Source organism: Primulina huaijiensis, chromosome 15 (assembly GCF_012295235.1).
Source record: "Primulina huaijiensis isolate GDHJ02 chromosome 15, ASM1229523v2, whole genome shotgun sequence".
NCBI classification, from domain to species: domain Eukaryota; kingdom Viridiplantae; phylum Streptophyta; class Magnoliopsida; order Lamiales; family Gesneriaceae; genus Primulina; species Primulina huaijiensis.
Genome location: NC_133320.1, coordinates 18,705,063 through 18,718,774, shown reverse-complemented (window position 1 = coordinate 18,718,774; position 13,712 = coordinate 18,705,063). Strand labels below are relative to the sequence as shown.

At 33.1% G+C, this 13,712-nt stretch overlaps 1 protein-coding gene and 1 long non-coding RNA gene across 2 annotated transcripts in view; one reads left to right on the top strand and one right to left on the bottom strand.

The window, feature by feature from the left end:
- LOC140959620 (thaumatin-like protein) overlaps positions 1–877 on the bottom strand; it is a 2,449-nt gene extending 1,572 nt beyond the window's left edge. The window contains exons 1-2 of the mRNA XM_073417542.1: positions 683–877; positions 190–567 (exon numbers count right to left, since the gene is read on the bottom strand). Coding sequence (XP_073273643.1) covers positions 190–567; positions 683–752 — 448 coding nt within the window. The 5' untranslated portion in view covers positions 753–877. The remainder of the gene's footprint in view (positions 1–189; positions 568–682) is intronic.
- A 4,134-nt stretch (positions 878–5,011) lies between these two features.
- Positions 5,012–6,052, top strand: LOC140958430 (uncharacterized). The gene is made up of 2 exons (XR_012171782.1): positions 5,012–5,769; positions 5,928–6,052. It is a non-coding gene; the product is annotated as an uncharacterized lncRNA (long non-coding RNA).
- The last annotated feature ends 7,660 nt before the right edge of the window (positions 6,053–13,712 follow it).

Here is a 13,712-nt window from a genome sequence, read left to right as displayed (position 1 = left end):
TATATATATTCTATATCACATATCTTGAGCAAAATAAGCATCGATTTGAACAGCAATTCTAAATCAAACATCAAACGAAAATGAAACAAGAACAATCACGAGTAAATCTAGATATTTGCTGAACAGTACAATACTAGCTGGTAAATCTAGATATTTGCTGAACAGTACAATACAAGCTGGGATCCAAACCTGAGCCACGAAAAGGGGTAATGGAAATGGCGAGATTGTAGCCGTCAACGAGGCTAACATCGTAGAAGTCCTGTTCATTACCAAAGGTTATCTCGGCAAGGGTGGCGGGAGGGGCCCCACCCAGCCCATTGCAGAAGAGGGAGCCGCCGCAATCTCCGGTTGAGCACCTCCCCCGGCCGGCGGAGTCGAATGAGCAGCCGTGGCGTCCCCAAACACGGCCAGACCATCCCTCGGGGAGTTGCAGCGTGTAGGCCTTGTTCGGCGGAAGCTCGAATCCACCCTTGGCCAAGATGGGCTTCCCGGAATTCGGTTGTATGCCCGGCCAAACAGGGTGGCTGCATCTGTTGTACATTGTCATTGTTCTACCTGCTGACACCTCTTCAACCAGAAAAAGAGAACATGCACAAAAAAAGGATTGAACAGAAGAAATCGCAATAATTGTCAACATCATAATGCAAAAGAAGATAGCAAGGGAAGTGGGTCAAAATTATACCTGCAATGTGGAGAGTAAAAATGGAGAGAAATAGGAAAGAAAACAGAGATCTAAGCAGCATGACTGCCATTGCTGCTGCGAGATGAGAGCAGAGTGCGAGAGTGCAAGTTGGTGAGCTACCCCTTTATAGGATGACAGTTTGATTGGTCAGGAAAAAGAAAAAAAAGGCGAGAAGGATCAATTTTTGTAATTTTTAACTTTTCTTTTTTGAAGTTATTTCTTATGGATTTATATTTATAAAATAAGTTGACTTAAACTTTATTTACAATAAAAAAAAATTTTATTATAAAAAATAATAATTTTTTATTAATCAAATCGAGGCAGATATATCTAGCACAAAATTGACACGTTATATATTTTAATTTTTAACTTTTCTTTTTTGAAGTAATAATATATTCATTTGACATAATCTTATGCATTTATATTTATTTGCATTTATATTTATAAAATAAGTTGACTTAAAATAATAATTTTTCATTAATCAAGTCGACTCAAATATNAATAATTATTTTCCACTCTGAGTTCGATTTCAGCTAGAATTTGAATTGAGGTTTTCAATTTTCTAAATAATTTAACTTGATGATTGTAAATAATTATTTTTTAACTAATACTTTTTTCAATCGATAAAAATTACATTAATATCTCTTACTTTTCAAGAAACTGTACATAAAAAAACCTATTTGAAAAAATTATAAAGTATGAACAAAAAAATCAAATAATTTAAGATATTATTTTACACATTTCATTTGATTTTATCCTTATCCTTATTCATTGAATTTTTTTTACTCAATTTATTGATTTTTATTTTTAGAAAATAGCCAATATGTATCCCCAATAATTTTGGTGAATTAAATTAATTTACAGAATAATTAATAATAATTTACATTTTTCAATAAAAATCACAATGTCAATTTTACAAATACAAACTAAATTATAAGATTGTTTATCATAGTCAAATGAGAAAATTGTAACTCATAACTTTATCATAATTTCATTGACAAAATCGATTAATCAAAGTAAACATTTTATTGTTTATCCATCATTACTTATAAAATTCGTTTAATAGTCCTACTGTGATTTATCCATATATAATCACATCACACACCAAATAAACACAACCTTATGAAATTGAGTCTTTTATCTTATAAATATGTGGGTATTATAAAAAAATCCGATACTAATCATACATTTGTCGTTTTATCAAAAACGATCATTCTTTATACCGAATTGATTTATAATATTTTTCTGCTTTAAAATCATAAGTTTGGATTTAATTATTTTTTATATATTATAATATAACAATTCAGTAGAATTAGATGAGAGGAGTTTAAAAAATAAAAAAATATATGAGCATGAACTTTAGTGACAGTGCCAACACTACATCTTTTTGGTGGCCCAAGGGAGTGTCAGATTTTGGTATGCACGTACAATTGAGCTTGCAAATGCACAAAATGAAAAAAGGACAAACATTCACAGTGCTAATTTTATAAAATATTACTAGATTATTATTTAAAATTGGCAAATCCCCGCAAAAATATATAATTTTATGTGTATAAAATTAAAAAAAAATGATATTCTAAAGCATTATTTTAAAAATTGAAATGCATTGATGATGAAAGAGATAATAAGGGGGCAATGGATTTCACATGTTCCAACAAAAGGACATGCATCCACTTGCTGTCTCATTTCACACATTTTAACACATTATTCTTCCGTTCATTCCGCTCGGAACAATATGGTTTGCGATTTTAATGAGGAAATGTGTTTTGGTCATTATGAAAAAATATTATTTTTTTTTGTGTCATCATAAAAAAATATATTTTATTTGTGTCATTTATAAAAAAATATTATTTTATATGTCATATATATAAAAATGAGAAAAAGAGATGTTATTCTTAAATATCTAAGACACAGTTTGTCTCGGTAGATGAGAGAGGGATTAGATGACACATACTGTCTCATCCCTTGTTGTAATGTCCGAGATTTTTAGCCTGTTAATCTGAGATGGTTAATTGATTAATTGATATGATTATAGACGGACCACTTCGCGATTGGATTTTGAATTATGTGAGTTGGCATGTGGGTGCTTAAAAAAAATGAGGCCAGAGATTCTGGCGCATATGCGCGGAAGTGGTGCGCGCATATGCGCCAGTTGCTCGGGAAAAGTAGATGCGAGAAAGAACTTCTCGCGCATATGCGTGAGACAGGGCGCGCATATGCGCGAGAGGCTGGATTTCAGAGTGTTGATTCCAGATATTGTGGCGCATGTGCGCCGAGAGAGTGCGCGCATATGCGCGAGTGGATAAATTTAGAACTGCCGGGCAGAAAGCCAGGCGCATATGCGCGGACCTTGTGCGCGCATATGCGCGCGGCATGCAGCNTTTTAGAATTCGATTTGTTCAAGATCCGCCCGTCCGATTGTAAATCTGACTTCAGTACCGTGCCCCTATTGACGACAGCTACAACAGGACGTAAGTTGTATCGAATTCTGATATCGTTTGAATTTATGATATTGGGGGAATTGTGATTTGACTGATGTTATGTTTTCTAGACATACTGATTAGTATATAATCGAAGTCAGATCGAAAAACAGATTATTGATGTAATTGTTATGATTTCCGGAGTTGATTTGATTGAGATTCGATATCAGAATTGTATTATCTTTAAGATTATGAGTTCTGGTATTATATCTGTGATGTTGAGATTGGCGGGGTTATCGAGACTGTATTGTTATATCGTTGAAACATCAGCAGATTGATATTTGATCAAATTCATTATTGAGATTGTATTGTGGTACCGTATGTCTATTGACATTGATCAGATTGTGTTTGGTTTGAGTACTGATCAGAACAGATTTGGAATTGAGTTATATATTGATATTGTATCTATTCGATAGTGTCATTGCCAGATTGGGTATGGACAGAGTTGAATTCGAGACTTCGTCTTCGTCAAACGGAGAAGATAAAGGTATAAATTAATGTTGAGTTGGGATTGCACAACTCGAGTGAGGTTTGACTCGAGTTTTCCTAAATCACATACTTTATTTTATTGCATTTACATGTGCAATTGATGAATTGATATGCTTGTTCTATTGATTTTAGACGAGTATTAGACGAGTCATCTTGTGACAGAAGTGCCTGATAGTGGTGGGATCGCCACGGGCACATTGCACATTGTCACAGTATAGGAATATGGCAGAAGTGCCATAGTCTTTGACAGATAGGTCAGGACATCGGACGTTTGGTCATATCGAAGTGTATAGAATTGGAGTTGCTTCTATTACTGATGTTCGATATGGAAAGGGCCAAAGTCTGTGAATAAGAACGTACCACCACCCCGATCGGGAGTGTAGGTGGATGTATGTTCTTATTCTGATCGGGATCCCTAGATTAGGACTGAGTCGAGTCTGAGTCTGAGAATCACGGAGAGTGATTCATTGATTGATATTGATTTATGTTCCTGATTTTGGTACATGTTTAGAATATGACTTTTTATTGATATTGATCCATGTTTCGGATTGTGATACATGCGACGAATATTTTATTCATGTTCTGATTAGTATGCATGTTATGAATATCTTTTATATGCTTTTACATTGATTATATGATTGCATGTATACATAGTTTATACTGAGAATATAATTCTCACCGGAGTTATCCGGCTGTTGTCTTGTTTGTATGTGTGCATGACAACAGGTGGGACAGGATTAGGGTCAAGAAGAGAACGAGGCTGGACTAGATAGCGTGGAGGCTCCGGACTTGGCTTAGAGATAGGGTTGGACACTGGATATTAGATGTTTAAACCTAAGTTGAATAAATGCATGTGGTACAGGACTTGTACTTTTATACCGATATGTATAGTAACTAGATTACATTACGTTTCCGCATTCATAATTTAAAAAGAAATTTTTTAGTCCCACTTTTCTTAATTGTTATTTAACGTCAATAATGATTAAGACATGGATTAGCGTCCGGGTCCCCACACTTGTTCTTTTGGCTTTTTGAGAAAAATAAAATGTCCATGGGCCCGACATTAAAGACTTAAATCTCAGTACAAGATATACCACTAGACACTTGAGATGTGTTCTCACGTCTTGTACAGTCTTCTGGATTTTCATGAAATATCCTCATATTGCCCTCATTTAATTCTACTGAATTTAGATTTAAATAAAAAGCAACTTAAAATAGGGAAATAACCCTAGATCTATCTATCATGGATGAAGAAGATGGATACACACAAGAGTTTCTAACGTTGCAATATTATATCTTCCTTTGTGTTTCTCACCATTGTATCGCGTTTCTATGCCAAGTTTTTATTCAAAACAAAGCATAGGGCACATAGAAGACGTGTAAGGCATGATGATCCTAAAAGAATAAATGCTCAAGTGAACCACTTACGTAGGATCATTGTCATAGGAGATGTCCAATGTATTGTTAATTTGTGAATGACTCGTAATGCATTTGCACGTCTATGCTATCTCCTAACCCATGTGGGTGGGCTAGTGGAATCTAGGTATATACGAGTTGAGGAGAAGGTTGCCATGTTTTTGTCTATTTTAGCACACCACAAGAAAAATAGAGTTATTGGCCATGGCTACCTACGTAGTGGGCATACTGTCAGCCCTCATTTCCACGAAGTACTTAGATGTGTTTTGAAACTACACCCATTACTTCTCGTCAAGCCAGATCCAGTGACAAAAGACTGCTCAAACGAAGCTTGGAAAATTTTCAAGTTATAATGATATATCCTCGATTTAGTAAAGATTTGCTATATACTGGTCTTTTCCTTTGTTTTGAAACTACACCCATTATCGTTAACTATTTGAATTGTCGTCGATTATGTGTTTTCACAATATTTGCAGGGTTGTCTTGGAGCATTGGACGGTACCTACGTGACTGTTAAAGTACCTAATAAAGACAAGCCAAGATACCGAACAAGGAAAGGAACAACAACTGTTAATGTATTAGCCGTGTGTGACCGTAACATGAATTTCATTTATGCACTAACAGGCTGGGAAGGATCGCCGGTAGATGCCAGCGTTCTTAGAGATGCAATTCGTCGAGAAGATGGTCTAAAGGTTCCGCGAGGTATGAATTATTTTTCATTGTAATACTATGTCATATGAATTTGCGTACAATACGATTAACGACCATAAATTATATATTATAAATTTTGATTTAATTTTACCTTATAACAAGTATATCGCACACTCCAAATCTTTCCTAAATTTGGGACAACTTTGCAGGGTGTTACTATCTATGTGATAATGGTTATGCAAAAATCGATGGATTCTTAACAACTTACAGGAGAACAAGGTACCATATGAACGATTGGGCAATTGAAGCTAGAGGTCCACATAACTTCAAAGAGTATTTCAACTCAAAACATTGTCGTGCACGTAATGTAATTGAAAGAGCATTTGGTCTATTAAAGGGACGGTTGACAGTACTACGCATAAACTTTATTTAATTGTAATGCAATTATGTGTATCAATTACTCTTAATACTTGTTGTGTTGCTTGCAAGCAAGATTTCTTCAATATGATGTAGTTGGGTTCTTGTACTCCCTATGACACAAGCGTTTGATATATTTTTTATGTGATTCATGATCTAAATTTTGGCCATGATATTTTTGTTTTTATTTTTATTGTGCATGTGGTTATGTTCTTGTTAATCTCTTAAACAATGTGCTACTGTAATTTGTTATCATGTTCTTATTGTCAGGTACTACATCAACACAAGTAAATATGGACATTGGAACATGTAGCAGTACAATGGCTAACCTGGTGAAGAAATCTGAAAAAAGTCGTCGGGTGTGGAGTTCTCGTTAGGAGGAAGTATTGATACAATCATTGAAAGAAGCAATTGCAAATGGCTGGAAAAGTGATAACAGTTTCAAGTGTGGCTACTTGAATTTCCTAGAGAAGGCAATAATGAAAATATTCTCAGGGACCGACTTATGAGGCTATCCAGACATCAACTTGAAAGTTCATGTATGGGAAAAAAATCATGGCACATTGGTTACCATGTTGAGTAGAAGTGGAATGGGGTGGAATGATACACAAAAAATGATCGAGGCATCGGATGAAGCGTGGGACGCATTTGTCAAGGTAACGTTTACTTAAAAGTAACAATATTGTTTAATTTTTTATTTTACAATACATATTTTGTCTGTAACATATTAAATTTAGGAAACTAAATCTATTTTCTTGAAAAACAAATTCACAGATTGATATTAATGTCAAAACATGGCGATTCAAGTCATGGCCACATTATACACACTGGAGTGAAATATTTGGATTTGATCGTGCAACAGTGGGAAGAACATCGACTTTCGCAACTGTAGTTCAACAAGTTCAAAACATTGACGATGTCATAGGAGCTGAAATAAATGTATGATTCGAAGACATACCTCTCAACATAGAGGGGTTGGTGAATCTAATTTTGTTGCAAATACGACCTCCTTCACTGCATCAGAGAATCAAAGACTTACTAAAAAGAAATGAAAACAAGCAACGCAAGGTGAAGAATTATTTGTTAATGCCATCAATAACTTTACTACTATGACAAAGGAAGCAATAGCTGATCTTGGTAAACGTCTTAGTCACGTCTATGAGATCGCGATGCCTGTTTCAAAGAATGTACTGGATGTGTTACAAAAGATTCCTGGACTAAGTAGGGATCAGAAGCAAATTGTAGCAGAGATAATGGTAGAGAAACCAAAGAAGTTAGCATTGTTCTTCGGTCTTCATGATGATGACAAATTATCGTTTGTGAGAAGGATTACTAAAACAGATTGACAGTTTTGTGTTGGTAATATCTTGTTTCTTGCTATGTTACTTTCCCTTTTTGTTGATGTGGTAATACAAGATATGTATTTTGCTATGTGGAAGTAACTGTGCTACATCATAATATGTGTCTTCCACTTTTTTGAACATACATATGGATTTATTTGGGGAAGATATATGATATGGTATTCCAGAAATTAATGGGGTTGTTTCTAGAATTTTCAGGTGAGTTGTTTGTAGTAATATTTGTGAAATATTTGGAAGATATATCATATGATATTTTAGAAAGTAATTGTTTACCTAAATTTTTTGGAAGATATATTATATGTGAAGAGTAATTGTTTAGCTTTCCATTCGTCATTAATTATTGTGTTTCTCCCAACCTCTACTGCATGTCCTTAGATGTGATAAAATCTGCATATATGTTTCCAAGCCAACTTTATGTCCATGGTATCTTATTTTTCAGATACACGAAACATCTTTCCTTGCACACCAATTCTTTCGTTGTGCATGAAGATTCGATTTTTAAGCAAAGTTTTAGGCTTCCGCGTACCATATTAGGACGATTCTTTGTTTTTAAATTTATCTCTTTAAATAATTACTCTTCACAAAGGAAATGAAAATTATAACTCGTAACGCATCCTAAAAAAGAGTTTATTACTATGTTATATATATTAACACATTAAATAAATTTCAAATGACTGTCTATGGGGAAAAAATAATAAATCATCATAGAAAATATGATGTAGTTGAGTTATAATCTCCAAAAAAATTGATACATATTTTGTCTCTAGAAGGATCTCAATCCAGTGTTGTACAATTGTGCTTCTAAATGTGGTTTGAAAGATTCTAAATGTGGTTTGAAAGATTTTAAATAAAAGAAGAAGAATAATAATAATTTGTAAAAATTATGAAACTGACTTGATAATATACAGTAGCAACTCATAAAAAGGCACATCGAGAATTTTAAATCGTGCGAAAGTTCAAACCACTGTAAAAATAAATATGAGAATTATTTTTAGCTTTGCCTTTGTGCTTAAAATTTGAACCTTTGAGTCACTCATTCTCACATCCTTTCACTTCAAAGCACTGAATATGAATGTATAAAGTGAGTCTTTTGATTCATTTGCTTTTGTCTCTGAAAAATGAAAATTCAAGATTGTACTCACACATACTAAAATAATAAGCATTAACATGGAAAAATGATTAAGGTACATTATATCAAATACATTTGTACTTGACCATTAATAAGGTGTGACAAAACCTCTAGCATAAGCTTCACAACAATTATATTATATACTTTGCGCAAAAGCAGCACATCAAACTTACTTCAACTTTCAAACTACCATAACATATATACATTGTTGAGAAGCCACAAAAGACACAAAAAAAAGTCATACACACTATTACATTCAATATCCAACACGATTCTCAGCCATTTTTTTTCACAGGTGAGCAACTAGACTGTGAGCTTTTGATATCAGTTTGTTTTCCATAGCACTCGTTACTTCCACCGCTCACCCTGGTTGGCTCATTGATGCAATCTAAAGTCTTCATCCTGCTACAGCCAGCAGGTTCATATTCAACATTGACAAATACATCATTCTTTGCTGTCAGCCTCTCCTTATCACATGGGGATTTTTTCTTTGTAGAAGAACCAGCTACATCTTGGAGACTGCTGGAATTTTTACGTTTAGGAGGTGATGGTAAAATCTCAACTTCGTCAACTGAAGTGAGATAAATATACCCAAAGTCTTCTTTCCAGTAACTGGACAGCAGGTATTGCCAATTACTTGTAACACTGTCATCAGAAGCTTGTGTATTTTTCTTACTCATTCTGACGTTGCATTAGATGAGGAAGAATGATAATTCAATATTATATTAGGTATTTTCTGTGAACTTGATCTCATATGTTGATATGCTTTATATAGAAATTTTCTAGACACAACTAACTCATTAACGTCAGTCAAAACACAACAGTCAAACCTGACTTAAATTGATATGATGCATGCAGTTATAAAATTCTGCACAAAATGAATATGCATTCCTATATCACATCAAGATCAAATCTCTTGGTGGTTGGATAGTGTAAATGCATGTAATTATTACGAGTTCCTTCATTTATATAAATGCTACAAGGACACATTTTTTGATGGAAAAGAAAACTGATAAGCCAGTTAAAAATATCATAGGTAGGAAAATAGGCACATTAATAAAAATAAACAGAACGGTTCAAAGGATACATAAATTGATTTGATATGCCGCATTAATAGTGACAAATACATGACATCTGAACAAGCCTATACACTATCATAACAAAATCTGGTAGTTGGTGCTTAATATCAATGAAAATATTACATCAGATATCACAACGTATTATTATACCGAATAAAAAATGAATATGCATTAGTAATCCGCATTAAAATAAAGTCTCATGGTTGGTGGATGTAAGAAAATGCATATATCTTGCATTAACTTGCTTCAATTACAAAGATTCTTACAATCCCATCAAATTTTTTCCAAGGAAAAAAACTGTGACAACTTATGTAAGAAGCAAGATAGGTCAAATATAAACCCAAGATTATGATCCCAAAACAGTAGCAGCTCAAACGATCCAACTGCATAGTGGTCTAACACAAAAACAAGTTAAGCTATGCATCTTACTTGGACACAATTAAAAGTAATATAGCAAAAGGATGACACAAAGAAATGAGGAGAAGCAACCAAAACAACAACATATTTCCTCTCCAGTTAATTTTGGGGTGGTCGGACATGTTTGGGAATGTTTGAGGGCGAGATTGACCTGTGTTCGATAGTCGATGTCAGCTTTGTTTGATGACTCATTGAAGGGAGGCTCAGTGTGCACGTTTTTTCTATTACCAAAGTTGGTTGACGGTGCACCACTTGACACACTTTCGTTAAAAGTTGGTTCCATATTAGGCATGCTATGGAGTCCATGGTATTCATCATACTAGATAAATTTTTTTGGATACTTCAAAGATGCCGGACAGATGTAGCAATACTTCCTGGGACGGCTAGCAAATTCTCCAACCTCCCTTAGAATCATTATCCCATGCCTGCACTAACATTGGAGTGGATTTCGTAGCTCCATAGCAACCTGCATAGTAAATGTTCAAAATCAGACATCAAAAATATCGCATTGAAGAAGAGTGTATTGAAAGGAAACTATCGAATAAACAAAGTAATCAAACTTGGTTTCTCTACAAATCTGTTTCTTCACTGAAAAGTTCAACAACAGTGAGTAAACGTCGAAATTTTCAGAAAAATAAGTTCGGTGGACATATCGTGGAGAGCTGAAAATTTTACACATCATCTAGATTATTAGCCATCTATGATGTCGAACAAAATTATGTGAAGCATATGATGTAACAACAAATGAATTTCTCTCATTAAACTCAGTTTGGTGTCATCTTAAGCAATAAATAACTTGAACTAAGATAACCATGATTCTTATCATGGAAGATGCTATAAAACTATTATTGGTCGTAAACATCCGTGCGCTGAACATCGGTTAACAATAAATTTACTATAAAACTATTATTGGTCGTAAACATCCGTGCGCTGAACATCGGTTAACAATAAATTTACAATCTAACAATATAATTAACAATATCATCCAAAAGATGTGAGACCTAAATCAAAGTTTTCAAAAAAAATCAGTAAGAACCGTGGGAAGCATTTTTGTTACCAAAAAAAAAAAAAAACTTCTACATGAACTGATGAAACAATCACTCTTCTAATTAAAGAAGCTGAAAATGCTACAAGATATCTAATAAAGAAACAAGCTTAAAAAACCTAGCTTGACGTGGAAAGCCTAAGAAAAATGCAGCGAAGAAATGAAACAAAAATAAGTTGCAAACACTGTATACCATATAATATTCAATTTAGTGATTCATATCACTTGAATTAATCTAATTATTTGGACTCTACTAGGCCCACTAGTGTTTAATTAATTCAACACTTGAATTAATTTAATTTAGTCCATAATAATGTTTATGAAAATCACAATTTTCAAATACATTATTCACTTGGCCTACTTTTAATCTCAACGGGATCTAGAAAGCTAGCACTTGGGTGGCCCTCAATGGTTTATTGATACAACTAGCCGTGGGTTCACATCTCCATGTGATTCGGACTAAACATGTCCTTATATGAGCATACCCCAATTGCTCCATTCTTACTTATCAACTCCTTGATAACAAGAATGTCAGAACTCAGTATCAAACTCGAGCGACCTATATCCTTCTTAGCGGCGGCTGAATCGACTAGGAACTGTTTAGAATATACAGTATTCCAAATATGAGTTTCATGATAATCATCATATGAGCATCTCATATTCTTTCTACTATTTGTATATTCAAGGACTTTATCTATGCAACAAGCATGGGTATACAAATAAAGAAGTGCCAAAACAATAATTTCAAATATTATTAAAATAAAGACTGTTTATACATAGAGTTTCATTGTGAACACTCGGCCAACACTTGGCTCGACGTGCCCCTAATCTAAGAAGAACTTGTTCCATACTAGGTGTTTTGTAAATCAAAAGGTTTGCAATCTAATCATAGATGGCGGGAGTTGTACTAATGTGGCAAGTGTTTGAGATGGTGGAGAAATTGGGTTTACCTACATTAAAGCATCCTCAACCATATAGGCTTCAGTGGTTGAATGATTGTGCAGAGGTGAAGGTTACAAAACAAGTGCTAGTGCCTTTTTGTATTGGGAAGTATGTGGATGAGATCTTGTGTGATGTGGTACCCATGCATGCATGTCATATCTTGTTGGGTAGACCTTGGCAATATGATAGGCGGGTGACACATGATGGGCAATACACGTAGGTATAGTTTGGTACACTGGATAAGAGATGGATTGATAAATAATCTTCCTTATCCCATGTTTAAATTTTTAGAAAACCCATGATAATATCATGTACCTATGATAAATAATTTTATACAAAGATAAAATATCCCTTTTATGAGATGTGATAATTTTAATTTAATAATAAAAAACACCACAAATGAATTAGTTGCCCTCAATATATAAAAATCATAAACCCTATCGTTCTCTCATTTCACTTGTAATCTTGGATCCTTCATTTATTTATTTTTATATATTATATAATATGATAATTATATAAATAAACTCGAGATAATTATATAAATGATTTTTATAAATCTCAATAAAATTATTAGTATCACTTGATTAACATTAAAAATTGATATTTGACTTGACTAAAAAAATCAAGGGCTCAATTATCATATTATATATATAATATATAAAATTAGGTAAAAATAAATAAATCATGTAAGCACTGTCGGCGCATGAACAGATAAGAAATATGAACTTAAGCAACAACTTTGAAATTATAAAATTTATTGTGATAAGGTTAATTTTGTCATTACAATCTAATATATAAATTTAATCACTCTTATTAAAATCATACCAAACATTAAATATAATATTTTACATCTTATTTATCCTTAATTTATTCGTATATTATATATCTCATGTTTATCCTATCATGTGTACCAAACTATGCCGTAAGGTCTAAAGTATAAGAGTGAATTTTTATCCTTAGACCGGAGAGATTTGTGTATATTTAATTATAATATGCACGATTTCAATTTATCAATTTTTGATGCTAAACTAAACATACAAATTTATTAAGTCGTGTATATAAATGCTCAACCAGGAATCCAACAGTTATGATTGGAGTCTAAGAAAACCAGCCGGTGCTATTTTAAGTTATTTTTGTTGAAAAATTATTTAAAAATGTGAAAAATATTTGTGTTGAAAATGTGAATGTTGAAAATTAGGTAAAATTAGGTGTTGAATGTTGAAAATTAGTGTGTGATGATGTAGGTAATGATGTATTTTATTTTTGGATTATTTGTAAAAAATTTTCTATAAATAGATCTCTCATTTGTGAAGAAAATCACAATTGAGTTGAGAGAAAAATATTATAAAGTGTGTAGTGTGATAATTTTAAGAGTTTGAGATTTTTACTTTTTACCGTAAATTTTTACTTTTTCACAACACGTTATCAGCACGAAGCTCTAAAAGTCCTCCATATTTTTCCAAGCTCCGAACAGAAGAAAAAGGTAACAAAAGTAATAATATTTATTTTACTGTTATTTATTTATTGTTTATATATTTAATATATAATATAATGTTATTATTAGAAATAATAAAAATAATTTTTTCAAAAAACTTGTTATAAAT